At 36.5% G+C, this 17,541-nt stretch overlaps 2 protein-coding genes across 5 annotated transcripts in view; one reads left to right on the top strand and one right to left on the bottom strand.

Annotated features, from left to right (window-relative positions):
- The window catches only part of SGCG (sarcoglycan gamma), a 122,066-nt gene extending 108,245 nt beyond the window's left edge, over nt 1-13,821 (top strand). The window contains exon 10 of one of the 3 annotated variants that reach the window (XM_041416128.1): nt 13,793-13,821. In XM_041416128.1, the coding sequence (XP_041272062.1) occupies nt 13,793-13,806 (14 nt within the window). In that variant the 3' untranslated portion in view covers nt 13,807-13,821. Of the gene's footprint in view, nt 1-10,505; nt 10,538-13,789 lie in introns of those variants that run through there. The other 2 variants (XM_041416127.1, XM_041416124.1) reach the window with 2 other exon arrangements.
- Nucleotides 654-17,541, bottom strand: part of SACS (sacsin molecular chaperone) — a 39,347-nt gene continuing 22,459 nt past the window's right edge. For both annotated transcript variants that reach the window (XM_041416113.1, XM_041416114.1), the window contains one exon: nt 654-14,025. In XM_041416113.1, the coding sequence (XP_041272047.1) occupies nt 2,465-14,025 (11,561 nt within the window). In that variant the 3' untranslated portion in view covers nt 654-2,464. The remainder of the gene's footprint in view (nt 14,026-17,541) is intronic.

Raw genomic sequence — 17,541 nt, 5'->3', positions numbered from 1 at the left:
ACAGCCTCTTTATTTATGTTAGCTGTTACAGTGAGTTAAGCAAATAAGAAACTAAGAGACTTCCAATTGAGACACCTCTCTTGCTTGTCCCTCTGCAGCCATCTGTAAATTTTATTGCTAGTTTCAATTCAGGAATAACAGAATTAATTCATTTTGTCTGTGTCACTCCAGTTTTCTTTCTCAAATTGGCTCAGAGTTTAAAATTGTTTCAGACCATTACCATAAGAACTGGGACCATTTTCTTTCTCAGTGTCAGTGCTCAACAGAATACACAAACTAAACAAAAGTAAAGTTATAACAGTAGTTTAGTAGTTCTGCACAGCCATTTTAACAGTTCATAATAATAATACTGGTAAAGCAACATAAGTTGCTTATAAAACACAGTTATACACTTAGAAGATTTCCTTCCACAAGAGCTCACGTAAAAACAGGAAAGTGTTCATAGTGCTCCTATGAACACTTTACACTTTTGCCTGCTTCCATGAGACCTTATGTTTTAGCTCCATTTAAAATGAAAAGCATGAGAACTGTTTCCTTTTCAAGTATTTTGCTTACCCTGAATTCATATGACTTAATGCACAAAGCAAGAACCACAAAGGAATCTATTTCAAAAACACAGGGAATTAACCGATTTATTTCATGGCACACCAGGATTTGTGTTTTACTTACATGCTATTTATTGCAAAAAAATCAGCAAAATGTACAATTTGTTTGAGAAAACTGCAAACATTTGTTGTTGAAAAAAAAAAAAAAAAGGCAAGTTTCCTTTTCAATAATATTTTAATATTTGTACAATTATTTAGAATTAATCAAAAAAAGATTGTGTATTTACCTATATAAAAGCTTCAAATAATAGGTAGAGTTAACTTACGTTATAAAACCAAAACACATTGGACTGAAATATATGTTTACATTTTTCTTTATTAAATTTATGGCACTTAATTTAATAGCAGAAATAATAATAATAGGGGTCCACAATCACAAGCAGTATCATTTTCCAACTGTCACATTTCTTCAAGAACAAGGCCTTTATAATGTACTCAAAACTGAGGCAGACCTCATTGTGATTTTTTTTGTTTTTGTATTACAACACTATCACAGCTGTATCAGCAAGCTTGATGTTGTTTATTTTCCTTTGTATTCTGTAAGTTAAATTGTAGTTTCACTGTGCTGTCAAGTAGACAAGTGTAACAGCATGCCACTGGAAAATGTTTGACATTTATGTTTAATGTGGCTGATCCAGAAAAAAAAAAACTTTCATTTAGCATGATCCTTCCATTTTTTATTTTTTAATTTTTTTTTTACAAAAAGCTAATGTTGAACATACTGCATGACATTACCAAAAGTATTACAAACTATAAAAGAAAGAGTGAACTAATAATCAGATTTCTCAAGGGCTGTAGTGAATAACAAAATAAAACCAGCATTACATTGCAGCACCTTTAAACACATAACAAAAAACAGTGCTCTGTGTACACCAAAAATGATTTACTGAATTGTACTATTACCAATGTTTGTGGAAAAATATATATATATGTACACACACAAAGGCACACACGCAGGGGAAAAAAGGAACTCGAGCATTTAGGCATCTGAAAACTGAGTTTTGGTGTTCCAAAAAAAATCATAAAACACCATATAATAATGTTCACAGATTTTATATCATCCACATGCTTTCTCATTAAACAAAAGATGACAGGCTCTAAAAAAAAGTAAATTAAATACTTAATTATTTTATAAAAAAGTAAATGCAATCAATGCATGACAAGATGTGGCATGTTAAATCAAGTATCATTATTCAGCATTAAAATAATTGTACCAGTTCACATGTACTAAACTAGCCTTTAAATGTTTACAGTTTGATGCTGCAGCAAATTTATAATCAGATCCAGCTGATAAGAGTATTACTATGAGTGACATGAATGTCCACAGAACGCAAAAGAATACAGATATGCTTTGGAGCAATAACTCCAAAGTTATTTTAACTTCCACCCCATTTCCCATTTCATTGTATGTCCAGTCTTAAGATTAGTACATTGAAAACTGACATTATCCTTTCAGAAACATTACATTAAATGAAACAAATCTAATAAGGAGTTATAATTACAGGTTTTATCTAACAGAAAGCTAAGCTTTGGTTATATAAAGTGCAGTCAATAATATGCCAATTAATCACAATGTTGTGCATACATCTAATTTTTGCAGCTCAATTTCCTTGCAAATTCTAAAAAATATTCAGGTTTTACAGTTTGCTTAACATCAGGCTCAGTTAAGAAAAAAAAATCCCATTTAAGCAAATTTCAGTTCTAAGTACCTTGATCCAACCCACCTTTGTGCACAACGCTTCTAAACTGCTTGGGACCATGCAACCTCTTGGACGTTCCATAATCTGCACAACTGCATTTGTATGCCACCACTTGAAACAACTAATTCTTGACAAAACAGTCCCCTAAACTCTTCAAATTTATACTTTTTGTTGTATGAAGTTTTCAAGTTTTATTATGATACAAGCAGTACATTCCATCACTCTCATAGCAACTTCTGAAGTAAACCTATCATTGGGAATCTGTGGAAAAGGAAGTAAGTCAGGATACCTAGTTTTTAAGCTATCTACTCCATAAGCCTCCAATGTCTGAACATCATTTGAAAGTCCTTCAAGTTGCTGACTGTACTCCTCTATTTTTTGTGCAAGGGCTGCTGGTTTTATGTCTTTGTCTGACTTGCCCTTCACAGCATAGTCAGCTGCAATCAAGGCTAGTTTAGTAGAAAGGTAGCACTTAAAGCACACCCATTCATTGGCATTTTTATGGAGGTCGTTTCGCGCGGCTGAAAAGTTGGCTCGGGCCTGCCTAAGCCATCGACGTGCCTCCACAGGATTGCCAACGGACCTGAACGTGGGTGGGACGAAAAAGCGCTGGGAGTAAGAGGGCCCTGTGGAGGAGGGACACTTCTCTTTATACTGTTGCCTTTCAGATTTGTGGCTTGTTGCTTCCTGATTCCATGAAGTGTAAAATCTCTGAAATGAAAATTTATCTGACTGAAATCGAGAAGCAGAAGATGAAAATGGTCTCCTTGAGGCTCTGTCCATATTCTGATCCATAAAGGCCTGTTTTTCCATCCTGTTAATCTCATTCTGCAAATGTTTGAAAACCTCATTAGCTATATCAAGATTCTCTGCATTTTTATCTGGGTGCCATTTAAGATACAGCCTCCTAATAATCTTTTTTCTTTCAGATTCTGGAAGCTTCCAAGCCTGTTCAATCACAGATGTCACTTCTTTTAATATTTCTGGCAACGAGTTTGACTTTATCTTTTTTGGAGAGTGGTGTTTTGAGGACATTGTTTTGTGGCTCTCTCTACCAGTAAAGATAGGTGGAATTGCCCTTGGTCCATGTGCTGGAAATTCTGTAGGACTGGTTGGGGTAGAAGGTGTGCTATCCCTGCCTTGAGAGCTTTCCTCTGGTCTGGAAAATTTGTACAAGTCAAGGGAGCTGACTATTTTATATTCACTATATCCAATATCAATCTGGTAAATCTTCCCTAGAAAACTTGGGCTTTCATCATCTTCTCTTTCTACTTCTTGCACTATGATTGCATAGGTATAAGTAGGCTGATATGATCCATATATATCACCACCTTCAGAATCAACAAGGTAACCAACATATTCACCAGGATAAAATACATTCATTGGATCCATTAGAAGTGTATAGTGAATTTCAGCTGGTATAGGAGTGCCAGGTGTTGGTAGTTCAAGTTTTGATGGCTCAGAAGAGTCATACTTCACTCCTAAGCTGTCAAGCTTCTCACTGATCCGATAAATATCATTACAACCCAGCATGGCAATTAAATATGAGGTATCAGAAATCAGGTTGTCAGTTGCAGATTTTAAGGTCATGGCTAATGCTAAGAGGAAATTTATGTCCTTGCTGTCAGAATGCTGTATGTAAAGCAAGATGACTGCATTTCCATATCTCTTCAAGAAAGCAAATGTTTCACTTTTGCTGTGAGGAATAGGAGCAAACCCTTTAACTCTTAATGTTGTCTGCAACTTCTCAAAACAGGAAACTTTCAAACCTTCTCGCAAAGCTTTGCAAAGTCTTATTGCTTTTTCTTCGTTAGCCAGAAAAGCATTGTCATTTTCATGCTTCATAATCCTAATGAGACCTGTGATGAACTGCTCTGAAGACAACAGTAACTGTAACCTTCCCTGCAAAGAACATAACGCTCCAAACTGACAAATTTTGGGAGACTCCTCATCTAACTGTTCTTCAAGTATACTGCTAAGTAAGCGAGGCCTCAGCTTCTGAGGGAACAACATTATCAATTTAGTGTGAAAGCCATGGTCTTTGCCTAAGTAACACTGGCTAAGATCAACAAGCATCTGCACACCAATGTTACCTTGGATTCTGCTTTTGTAGTGGGGTGCATCATCAAAAACTAAGATACTAGACTTTACCAACCTACCATCTTGACCAGGAAGGTAAAGGGCAAAATCTCTCATATTCTCAAGGTCATTCCTAACCTTTACAGAATCATTCTGAAGACTTTTGAACAGGCCTGAAACTACTCTTTTAACTGTGCGCATTTCATTAGGATCCAATTGCTTTCCTTCCGAGCTCTTATATATGCGACCTAGAACTTCAACATACTGCTTTGTTGAAATAATGTCTTCAGTGCCCAAATGTTTAAATAACTGATGGAAAGTACCAAGTTCTAAAGGAAGTTTGTAAAGATAAGGTTTAAAGTCAGATTCATACTCAAGGTTTATTACTACCTCCTCAGGCTTAAGGAGCTTCCAACCTTCTTCCACCATTACAAAAGAAACTCCTCGAAGCTGAAAGCGGAATTCCTTCTTCTCTGTACTAAGAAACTCATAAATGCTTCTTAGGACCTTGGCCCTAGTTTTCACCATGTCCTCATCCAAAGTTGTTATATTGCATATGTTCCTGCAGTTATTGATAACTTTGTCCAGAGGAGGGTCCAAATTAACATTCAGCATGGCTAAAACTTGCTCAAGCTGTTCTTGTGCACCAAGACTACTCCCCTCTTGCTCTTTGATGCTTAAAGGTGTTGCTTTCTCAGGAAGAATAGGACATGATGTCCACAGCAACTGCAACACATCAGTCTGCTTGAATTTAGGGTTCACCTGTGCCCCATTGAATCGTATAAGAGGAAGAGTTCCATTAACTTCTTGATACTGAGGATGAAATCTCACGAATTCCGCTGGAGCTCGCTCAGGGCACAGAAAAGGAATTAAAGACAATTCTTTCAGAAAATTTCCTGAAAAAAGGTCAGCTCTTTCTTGAAATATATGATGGAGGAGAACGTCGACAGTATTCTGTAGTGTTTCTTTAGACCAGTTTTCTGTATTTGCTCGCATGCTGATTTCTTTAGCAAACTGCAGTAACTGCTGCTGTGAAATGATGAATTTCAATCCGATATGTCGCAGAAAAGTTACCCATGATGAAAGGAACGCTGCTTGATTTTTTGGTTTTGTAAGTTGCTCTAGCTTCTTAAAAAAATCTTGAGGTATAAAGAATTTTTCAGGCAGCATAACTTCAAAGACTTTTACAGTCCTGTCATAAAAGTACTTTGCAGGTTTTAACCTATTGCTTGCATCATGAATGATCAAAATGCTTTCAAGCTTTTCAAACAGCTGTTCTTTCATTTCTGAAGTTTCTTCAATGCTAGTTAGCCTATTCTTTAAGTAGATCAAATGTTCTAATTTTGCATCATAAGACAGACTTTCAATTTTTGGCAAAAGATGTTTCAAGTACACTTCAAGATCATCCACAGAGACACAGCCAAGCAGAGTATACAAATCCTTCAAATGAACCTTCTCCTCAAGAAAAGCCGATGAAGTTGACTGTGTCCATCTGTCTACTTCCACTGATGGGATGCTTTTCGTAAGGACATAACATGTCCCATATTTTGCAATGCTGATGTATCGGCCACTGATTGATTTGTAACATGGAAGAGACTTTAAAATTTTAATGTCATCCTGAGATGTCAGATGACATAAGTTGCAATTGAAGTACATTAGGAGAGCCTCAAAGTCACTTTCTGCTAACTTTTCAGTCTTAAAAGTTGATGTCTGTACCATATATTGTATGGCTTTCAGAATGCTGGAGGGATTATCTATGTTTGCTGTACGTCCTGACAACAAAGGCACTAAAGCACTGTCTTTGGAGCAGATTTTGTTCAATGCCAGCTGAATGCAGCCCGTTTTCATTAAAGCATGGAAGACTTTATCACTCTGAGCATTTGGAAAAACAGCTATATGCATGATGCTGAGCGGCAGCAAGACATCACACTCTGGCACAACCAGATGATTGGCTGAGACAGTAAACTTTACACCTGGGAGCAAAGTCCAGTCCTTCAAAGTTTCAATAACACCATCGAATTTTGCTTGTGTATCTTCTTGCTCTTCCTTAATATTTAGAGACTCACTGATAAAATGCCAAGCACTCTTAAGCCAAGATTCACTTGCAAAGTTTTCTTTCCATTTCATACAATTTCTAGTTTTGTACTCTCTAGGCAGCACAGATGATAACAATTCAGCAAAACTTCTGATATCAAAGACTTTTGCTACTTCACTGCTGAGCAGAATATTGTTGTATTTCAGATACAATGTGTTCATAAAGAGATCCTTCCGTGACGGAATCAGTTCATGGTATGTTGTCAAGAACTTTGGTCGCTTTGAATCAAAAACTTGCAAAACATTGTCAAGAGTAATGAGGAGTGGCAAACCCTCAATTTCAATTTCATTTTCTTCTGCATCTTTGAAACAGTAGTCAACCAGGAGTTTGAGGCTATGGAACAGTTTCAAATTTGTCTGCTGAAGACGACAGGGTAACTTTCCAATGTGGCAATTAGAGTCTGGAAAAGAAAATGTCATCAAAAACAATCGGACATCAGCAGGTGTCACGTAGGTGACAGGAATATCTGCATCTACCAAACAATGGTAGAGATTTGCTGTCTCATCACAGTTATATACCAAATTAAATCCAATTTCTAAGAGTAAATGCTTTAGTCTGTAAACATTTTCAGCCACTGTCTTCCGTGTCGTGATGTTGTATTCTGTGTTTTTGAGGTGCTGCAATTCATCTTGTAGCAAATTGTCAAAGAATGGTCTGCCTTTGTTCACAATAGACATGTTAACCCATGTGATGATAACAGCAGAATGCAAATCAGAACCATCAACATTTGGAGCTCTCATAACAGGTAAAAGACGCTTCAAATCTTCATAAATGCAAGTGTAAACTGCTTTCACTAAGCAATACCAGTCTGGTTGAATATCAAGCCTATTAACTGGGAAAAAGGATAAAAACTTTTTTAAAGTGTCTTTTACAGCATGAATAGGTGTGTTTTGCAGCACTGATACTGCAGGGTCAGTACCTGGAAAATACCTCTTCTTCAGCTGAATCAGCAGCTCAACATAGGCTGGTGCTATCAGCGCTGTCATCAGACTACTATTCCAGTCACTTCTTACTCCAACACCATTATCATCACGCCACAGATTTCTTCTTGCAGAGTCCAGAGCAAAGTGTCCATTCACATGGAAAGGTAATCCAGTTTCTAACGACAAGGGTAAGAAACAGAATGCTCTGTGGGGTTTTTTGTAATTGTGAGTAATGCAAGCCGCTACTCCACCACGAGGGAAAAGAGTAATGTCCTCATTCTTGTGGGCTGAGACCACACTTTTGGATACCTTTTCCATGGCAGAAAAGCCTGACCTATTACAAATTAACCAGGTGGTAAGATTTCCTTCAGAGTCTTCAGTATCCATTGTGTAAGTAATCTGCTGTACAGGTATTTCACTTAGCTGCTTCTTTTTAGTTACACTGTCGATCACAGATGCATGGAATTGCTTTCGTTTCAGTCTGTCTCCATCAGTGATTTTGCCTTGTACAGAATACAGGACATTCAGTGCTCCTGTTGTTTTTTCTATCTCACAAATAGAAATCTTTTCCATATGGTTCAAAAACATTAGGAGTTCTGCTCCATCTGTACGCAGCTTATCCAAAAGATTTTGGACCATTCTATCTGAGCATGGAACTGATGAAATTTCTGACACTTTTGCCATTTCTCCATTTCGAAGAGGAAACCTAAACATTGTACAATTGTCCAGTTTAAAGTGATTTCCTAAGTAGAGATCCAGTACATCTGAGAACTGTGTTCTGAAATCTGCATCTAAATCTCTAAACATGCGGCCAGGACTTGTTGATGTTGAACCTGGTGCATATCTTGCATGAGGATCAAAAATGCAAAGTATGTCATTGCCAGACAGGAAAGAAGGGCAATCTGTAATGTGATAAACAGAATTGAAACCTATACCATATTGTCCAGTTTTACAGGGATTTCCTACTTTTGTACCTTTTCCAAGGTTCTGGATTCCCCGGATATCATCTTCTGTAAAAGGCTGATTGTTGTAAACACACAGTGCTGGTCCTTGAAGTGGTGCCCATTTCTCATCAAATATTCTATCGGCTGGATGCTGTCTAGGATCAAACACAAAACAGATCTCTGTAGCTTTTGCATCATCTGCATTCTGAAGGAGCTCTTTCAGCATTTCTTTTTCTGAAGGGTAAGCATTCAGAATGCTTTTAATTCTACTAGTCAATTTTTCTTTCTGGCCAAATTCTGTTCCAAGGGTAGTAAAACAGATATTTGATGCATATCTTTCCAAAGCTTTATGGCGTTTTGGTATTGCTCCAAGCTTCACTGCAACTTCTCTTGGAATATCGCCATGACAATATTTAACAGTTGTGTCTTTAACTTTTATCCACGGACAGTCATTGTAACACAAAGATTTTGCAGGCAGAAGTGCAAGACGAGTATCTGGCAACAGTATCTCACCATACTTTTTCTCACAAAATTCCTGCTTCTTCTCTCTAATGAGGCCCCATATTCCTTCACTAATTATTCTCCTGCAGAGCTGAAAGTTGTCTTCTGTTAGTTGTTTGGTCCCTCTCTCCTGATTTATTAATTCCAGAACTACAGCAAAGTCTTCAACTGTGAAAGCCTGTCTTACACCCACACTTTCAAACAGCTCACGGAAACTATTTTTGTATTTGTTAGGCAATTGATAGAGATAGGGTGCTGCTTCAAAATTCAAATGAAAAGACACTTTTGATGGATCAGCATACACATTCTCAACCAAAATAAAACTACAGTTTGTTAACTGTTCAATTATCATGCCTTTTGTTGATTCACTCTCTAACATTGCTTCATGCAGATATTTGTAACAAGCATTAGTGATATTTTCTTGATACAACGTGATTCCATCAAATGACTTTGCAACTTCTTCTAACTGATTTATGACTAAATTAACGGCTGGTTTCTTAAGTAAACCCAAAAATTCTTTGACGGCTAATGACAAAGTACCACAACCTTTAAAAGAGTGGGAATTTTCATTAAGAATTGGTTGTATGAGGCAAACTGTATCTTGATGATCAGCAGTGAAGAGATCATTTGCTGAAAACATCGCTTCAGGCTGAAAATCACTGCCTTTCCAGTGCAGTGAGAAGCCTGCTGGTTTGCTAAGGAAAGGAAGAAAAGGAATGTTTTGACATTTTGCAGCAAATTCTTTAGCTCTAGGATCTCTAGATTTTAATTTTTCATCAATAAGACTCAATATAATGCTGCTCCTGAGACAAGCTGCAGCGTGATCAGTCTTGTTAATTTCAGCTACTGACTCTGCACGTTCTATCAGATCTTCCCACAATATATCATCTTTTGCCATTCCCAATTGCACAAGTTTAACCAAAATAACAGGATTAAGATAATCCTGAGTGGTACCATAAGGAAATCTTCCGTCCTCAGCATCATACAACTTTGCAACTCTTCCTTCAGGATGGATCAGTCTTGATGGTGTAACTAATGAATGTCCATCCAATGAACAGGGAATGCATGGAGTAGCACGAAGAATTCCTGAGAACTCCTCAGCTTTTTCATTGAGAACATAACGCATCAAAGGATCGCGTAGCTCTGGATCGATCTCCTGAATGTTAGGGAAAAATACCTCAGAAAAGAACTGTTTCTCAGAGAAAGTGTTCTCCAACAATATGTATTTGCATCCCGCTTCTTCAAATCCTGTCTTTACCCAGGATGGAAGATCTACAGCACACAGATTTTTGGAACCAGTTTTTTTCAGGTACTTCAGGAAGATCTTGAAGGCTGATGGCCCAACATCTGGCCGCTTCAGTATGGAGTCATCTAAAAACCTTACATTCTTCATGGAAACCCAAGACGAACCATCAGAGAACACTTTGATCCCTTCTTTGCTTTTCATATGAGCTATGTCCTCATAAAACCCTTGACAAATAACAGAAAAATCATCGTGAACTGAATCAGGATCTGGCCACACTGCACAGTAACTGTAGTCAACTAGCTCACCATTGATTGCCATGTCACGTAAAACACAAAGGGCTTCTATGTAGGCTTTTACAATAACATGCCTCATGAATACTGTATTCCATCTTCCTTTTGTGTCTGTTTTCCAGATCTCTTTCCGATTTGAAGTAACTGCAAAGCAGCCATTTATGTGGAGAGGTAAGCCTGTTTTTATTCGCAGAGGTAAATAGCAGAATACTTCACCTATGTTGTTGCAATTAGGTTTCACCATCCATTTTTGATCCTGGGTTTCAGACAGCAGCACTCCTACACCACCGCAGGGAACTAGGCCTAGTCTTCGTCCACTTTCATGCAAAGAAAATTTCAAAGCATCTCCAACATCCATGCAAGAACATATAAGCCACGTTGTTGAATCTACTGTTTTCTGTGGCAATTCATCACCTGATCTTTTCGTCTGTCCTGATTTAGCCATTTCAAAGAAAGCAGCTGGATCATCTTCGGTACCTCTGAAAAGTGGAGACTGTAAATCAGCAATCCGCCTAAACACATGGTGAAACTCTTCTACTACTACCTGCAGGATACATGATGACTTTGGTGTTTCAGTGGGAAGCTTTTTAGTACTGCTGCTGCACACCTTCATGAGTTTAGCTGCTTCCTTTAAAACACTTGCATTTGGTGCAGTCAAGGCTTTGGAAGAACACAGATTTTTTCTGATAGTGACAACATCTTGTGCCATGCCGGGATCATCTGCTTCAATTTTCAAGTATTTCAAAACCATTGAATTTACACTCTGAGCAAATATAATTAGTCTATGACCGCAAATGCTAAATTCATCCACAAGAGAGTAAATGTCTGCTGTATTGTAGGATGCACTGCTGACTTCACTCACTTTAGCTTCCTGCTGAGTCCTAAAGGACAGCCTGAAAAGTGTTCCTTTGTAGCTATAGGGAGATTCTACCATCAGTGGTAGCTGGCAACCAAAAACTCCTATAAATGGCCTAAACTGATTTGGAAATTTTCGCAGTCTCTTCTGTTGCTTACTCCAGTTGATTTTGATGCCAGGGTTAGATTTATCTCTGATATGCTTACTTATATGGTTGACATTTGGATCAAACATAATCATGAACTCCCGGCTCAAAATAATAGGAACATCAGTGATATGATAAACAGAATTGAATCCCAGTCCAAATTTTCCTACTTTGTCAACTTCACTCCTTTTTAGAGACTCTCCTAATCGAGTTATATTTAGGAAATCAGAGTCGGAAAACTCAGAATTATTGAATGACCACAAAGCTGGACCATGACATGCTGCCATTCCTGGATCCAGAAGGTTCTCTCTTATATCCATATTTCTTCTCATGTCAATCAGGAAGTTACATTCCGTTGCATTAGCATCATCAGCATTTTGAAGAAGCTCCTTAAAGATATCTGAAATGGAAGGGTATTCTTCCAATATGTTTTTAATTCTCACAGTCAGAGGTTCTCTTTGCCCAGATTGCTCAAACCCCATATTTTCTGGATTAATGAGTCTTGTGCTAAGGCATGGGACATTTAACCACTCAGCAGTTTTCATTGGTATGTCTTCATGCACCAAAATTATGGGTTCAACAGAATCCTCAAGCAGATCGTTTAAGTCATCAACTTTGATGTCACAGTAACAGCACTCATGAATTGGCTTCATTGCAAGTTTGTAAGGAAGTTTGCCACTGTACAGCGGCATGGGCGTATGCAGACTCGCAGGGATCTGATTGCTGTACAGCCATCTTATGATGCTCAACATAATGTGAAGGCTTTGCTTACTCTCTTGTTCCGAGAGAGACTGCTCACTCTTCAGATATATTTTCTGAATGACCATAGAAACATGGTCTGGTGTTAACTCCTCAATTGACCCACAACATTTAAACAACTGGTGAAACTTTGCCATAGTTTTTGGAACATAATGTAGATAAGGCTGGAGATCAAGATCAGGAACTGATTTTATAACTGCTTGTGTGAGGGAACAAAATGTTTTACCTGTCCAAACCCAGGGAAATTTCAGGGCTTTAAAAGCTTCCTTGCCTTCTTCTAGATGATCATGCATAAATCCATAAATCTCAAGCAAGATATGCTGAAATTGATAGTAGTCCTCATCACTGAAGGTTTTAGAACTATGCCAATCAACTACCACCTTGAAATGTTTCAAGACTGCTTTTATGCTGGGCTTGGTGGGGATGCCAAGTGCTTTCTCTATATCCAACAGTACATTTTCCACAAGAGGAACTGAGGAACCAACTAAAATTGCATGTGATATATCACACATTTCTGGTGGTGAACAGAGATTATAGTGATCTCCTTTCCAAACCAAGGACCCTGGATAATTTGGAGGCCTTTCCTTACTTGCAGGAATCCATTTTATCTTTTTCATTGCAGCTTTTGTTTCAGATGATTGAAGCAGCATATGGTTTTTGTTCAAAATTGTCAAGAGAGTTCTAGCTTTTCTTAACAGCAAATCATGATTGGTATTAGAGTCAGCATGCAAACTTTCAATTTTTTTTGCCACTCTCAGGATATCATTTTCCTCAAGGTTGGCTTCATTTTTTAAGCCTATTTGTCTCAGTGAATGAAGAACATCTGAGGATGTAAAAATAACAGGGGGGAAGCAACTTTCCTCCTCAGCATAAAACAAATGTTGCAGAAGTTCTACCTCAGGATCAAAGAGTTCATTTGCTGACATCATCTTTTCTGGTGAGATCTGAATAAACTTTAGTGGTGTCAGCCAATCTATCACATCTGTATTCTCATTTTTCAGAAAAGTCAGATTTTCAAGTACCCATTGCATTATCTGTGCTGTTTCATCATATGAATAAAAATCGCTTCTTATGTCTTCTATAACAAACTTCAAGCAGTCTGTGCTCTTTAGTTGTTCTATTTTCAGCAAATTAGCTAAGCGAATAGTTGCTTCATCACTGCTGTCAATTATTGAAACAGAAAACCTTACACCAGGAGGAATTTTGGCAGTGTGGTGTAATACCTTACTACCTTTTAGCCCAGTAAAAACAGGAACACTTTCATCAGATGATTTTTCAATTTTTTTAAATATTAACAATTCCTGAATAATTCTCTTCTCTTTTTCATTTGCATCTGTTAAACTAGCTAAGAATGCCCTAAGAGCATCTTTATGTGTCAGCGGGAATGAGGCAACCTGATTGCATAGTTTCTGTAAGGACATTTTTTCCATTATTTGCAAAACAGCACTTGGCAATGGTGGATGCACGTATTTTTTTATGAGTGGATGTTGGATAGAAATATCCAGTTTCTTAAGTACAACTCCACCAATTTTCTGAATAATATCAGCTAAATATTCTGGGAGCTGAGTCTCAGATTCATCTTCCAGAATGATGGGTGATGGATTCCTAAATCTAACCAGTTCCACCGATGTTTGATTTTCCTCCAGCAGCGTCTTGGGAATAAGCGGCATTTCATCAAACACACTCAAGTCATCAGAAAAATGTATATATAGATTCTTCCAGACCATCTTCAGCCAGGAAACTGATGGGTGCTTTTTTTCTTCCAAGCCTGGATACCACGGTACAACCACATCTCTCCCAGGCCACACGCTGTTCATAACTTCTTTGATGAGCCGGGCAAACCTTTCGGGGTTCAGGAGCTGCAGCTGAGTGCATGGCCTCCCTAAAATTACAGCAAAAGGGAAAAGCTGTGAAAATCACAGAGCAGAATAACTTAGTAAATGGCTTCAAGGGGCAAATAAAAAGGAAAACAAGAAAAAAAAAGGCTGATCTGTGTCCTGTCTTTTTCTGGGGAAAAAAAAAAAGTTTGTTAACCAGGACTGCAGATATCAGTTTCCTTTTCTTTCAGGAGTTAATTAAAAGCAAATACATTCCATATTAGTATGAAAGTATAAACAAATTGAAAATTGTCAGTATGTTATTACATGTGTTAGTTTAACACAAAAGTTCTCAGGCATACATAGCAACTAGAGATTTAGAACTGAACTACAAACTTTTTTTTTCTTTTAGTTGATTCTTTACCCAACTTATTTGCTTAGTGTAAAATAAAAATCTAATTCTTTATGTCTCTATTATTGCAAATGTTCAAACAAATTTGAAAGATTATTTATTAGACATAGCAAAGTGGTTCAGGTGCAGCTGCTCTTACAACTAAAACTGACAATAAACAGACTCAGGCAGGAAGTGCTGAAACTAAGTCCATATGTTTTTACTATTATTACTGAAGTTCTCACTAAAAGCAATATGTCTTTACACTCATGTCTTAATTATCATTAGTCAAGTTTATACTTAAAAACTACAGAACTACTGGGAGTAAAACAGCACAGAATAAAAAATACCACTACCTCCTAACACATCAGAAATAATGACAGAAGTGAAAGGAAGACATCCATTCGAATTTCAGATATTTCATCACACATCTAGATAACATTGCCATTTTCTTGAAGGCAACAGTCCAAATAAAGATTAAGAGCATTTACAGACATCCTTCAGAAAAAATCTTTTTTCTTTCACTTCATAGGTATAGACTCTGATAGCTCTATTGTACAGAAAAACAGGTAAACACATCAGCCTTGTAAAAGTGAGGAAAACTTGCAGAAGGGGCCCATGGAAGATAAAAATCTACTCAAAAACTAAACTTAAATCCAATTTTTGTAATTTGAGAACAGAAGATAAAAATACTGGTTTTAAAACTATACAGGTAATCTTAAAGTACTGGCAATCTTCCTGCATGTAAAATTATTAAATATATATAAATAAACCAATGAAAATATTGATAATTTCCATGAAACATAATTACAAGGTTTTCTTCACCAATGCATTTTCCCCTCCGCTGTATTTAGAAATCTTTTCATAATTATGTTAAGTTGTTATCTCTTGGCAGCACTATTTGGCAAGCTTTTTTACAAGAAAGCTGGGGCAATGAAAAAAGCTAATCACCAAATTCACACAAATATCAAGCTTCAGTCCAAACCACTACATCTTCAATTAATAACCATACCTGAAAATCCCCAGAGAAGCTGTTGGGCTAGAATATAATCAAATTCATTTTTAGAAAACATCCTGTGAACTACATATTAATACACTAAGTAAAGAAACAGTTACTAACTAGACAAATACAATTTACATTTTAGGAGAGTAAAAGTCAGATCAGTTTGCCTTTGAACACAATAAAAACAATTGTATCCCATCTCAAAGAAATAATATAAGAAGTTTCTATTTCTGCAACTGTATTAGAAATCTCTCTGATGTAATTTCTACAGCTATATAAATAAAATTCTTGACAGATTAAGATTTCTAAACCTGTCAAAACCCCCTCTAATACTTATTATTTATAATAACATACAACTTTTATGGTAGTGCAGTCGTACAATTATGCAGAATCATTGAATGAAGAACAATTTAGGAGGAGGTAGAATGAAAAGTAGGACACCTGAATCTTCTAAAGGATTATCTAATAGCATTTAATAATTTTTAGAATATTTAGAAGAATACTCGCCATATTTATTTACAAAAATATGTTCTGCTAATGAATGAGAGGCATACTACCAAGAACAAGTCCCTAGAAAAAATATCATCCAAAGAATCTGCCAGAATAAAAGAGAGACAAAAGCAAGACTTAAATGTGACCTAAAATCTCCCAGAAACTAAAAGGAGTAGAAATACTTCATTGCAGTTCTGAGACCAAGCCTGCAAGGGAAGCAATGTCCTAGAACTCAGCAAGGGACTGGTTTAATAACATACAGGGGTTTTTCTGTTTCTGTCACCTCTGTGTTTTCTGTTTAAGATGTATTCAGGCATATACTGTATTTTGTTTTGGTTGTTTTGCTCTGTTTTTTAATTTAAGCCTGCTTTTAGATTGTTTTGTGACATTCACTTTGAGGAAATTGTCTATGGAAAGTACCTCTCGAAAATCAGCTCAAGGTGTCATCACACAGAACAGGCATTTTTCAATACTAACATTGCTGTCTTACATAAAATCTTCACCCATCTAACCTCACTGTGGTTGTCTTGATACCTATATATGTATCTATTCCTTAAAAGGTACTATTAAACAGTAGCTGCTTTTGGTTCTATACTAGATCACAAATATTCCCTGTCTGGATACACAATTTAAAGTAGTCATTACTTTCAACACTTTACATCCTGTTTAAAAATAGTACAGAGGGAAATTAACAGGAGAGAAAAAAAATTAAGCATATTCTACTGCATTAACAGACACAGCATCCACCATCTAATATGCTAATATGAAATTTCTGCTTTTTAAAAGAAAGGTTTTCTTTGTAATAATTTCAAACTTGATGTCCTTCATATTCAATTGAAGTCACAGATTCTATATATTCAATACATTTTATATTAAATATTTACATGTTATACTGTATGCAAAAAGTTAATTATTTTAATTTTTTCATAGGTGCTTTGCTATAGTTTAAAAACTTATCATCTTGCCTCAGGATTACCTTATTTTTCTTTTGGTTTTGATAATGAAGGAATGATCAAAACATGGAGAAAGGAGGAGCTTTAGAACTTAACAAAAAGAATAATAAAGAGGAAAGATTTAAAGGATTGAAGGGGAAAAAAGGTCAAAACATAGAAGAAACAGAGACTAAATGACTGAAGACCATAATAAAGGATACAAAGAAAAGCAAATCAAGACTGTGAATAACAATGTTTTACATCTAGTTCTAACATCCTCAGTCTAAGAAAGAATTCTGATGAATCAAGTAATAAAAAAAAAGCCAAGAATCGTTTTCTGAAAAGTACATTTCTAGACACAAGAACCACTTACTTTTAAATAATATATGGTGAACTAACAAGTGGCTTGATTTGTGAATTGTGTTTACATGAAAATATTTCTGAGATTTAGGCTTCAAATTTATCAATCAAATCGTAAACACAAGAGAGGAAAGGTAAGTGCAGAAAAACTCTGAGAAGAATAGATACCAGCAAAAAAATTAATTGTGAAGACAGTTAAACATAGAGGTATCTTATTTATAGATAAAAGAAACTCCTTCACCATGCCCTTTGATCATGACTGGGAGTATTTCAGTAGGTCCACACTGACATAACCATGAACCATAAATTAAGAGTAAGGAAACATATGATGAAATTATTTGATCTATAGTATGCTTGACACTAGATACTTATACTGATTTAACCTGGTTTAAAATAAATGTAC

The sequence above is a fragment of the Onychostruthus taczanowskii genome, unplaced genomic scaffold (assembly GCF_017590055.1).
Source record: "Onychostruthus taczanowskii isolate IOZ18803 unplaced genomic scaffold, ASM1759005v1 scaffold50, whole genome shotgun sequence".
NCBI lineage: Eukaryota > Metazoa > Chordata > Aves > Passeriformes > Passeridae > Onychostruthus > Onychostruthus taczanowskii.
This window is presented reverse-complemented; position numbering and strand designations above follow the sequence as displayed.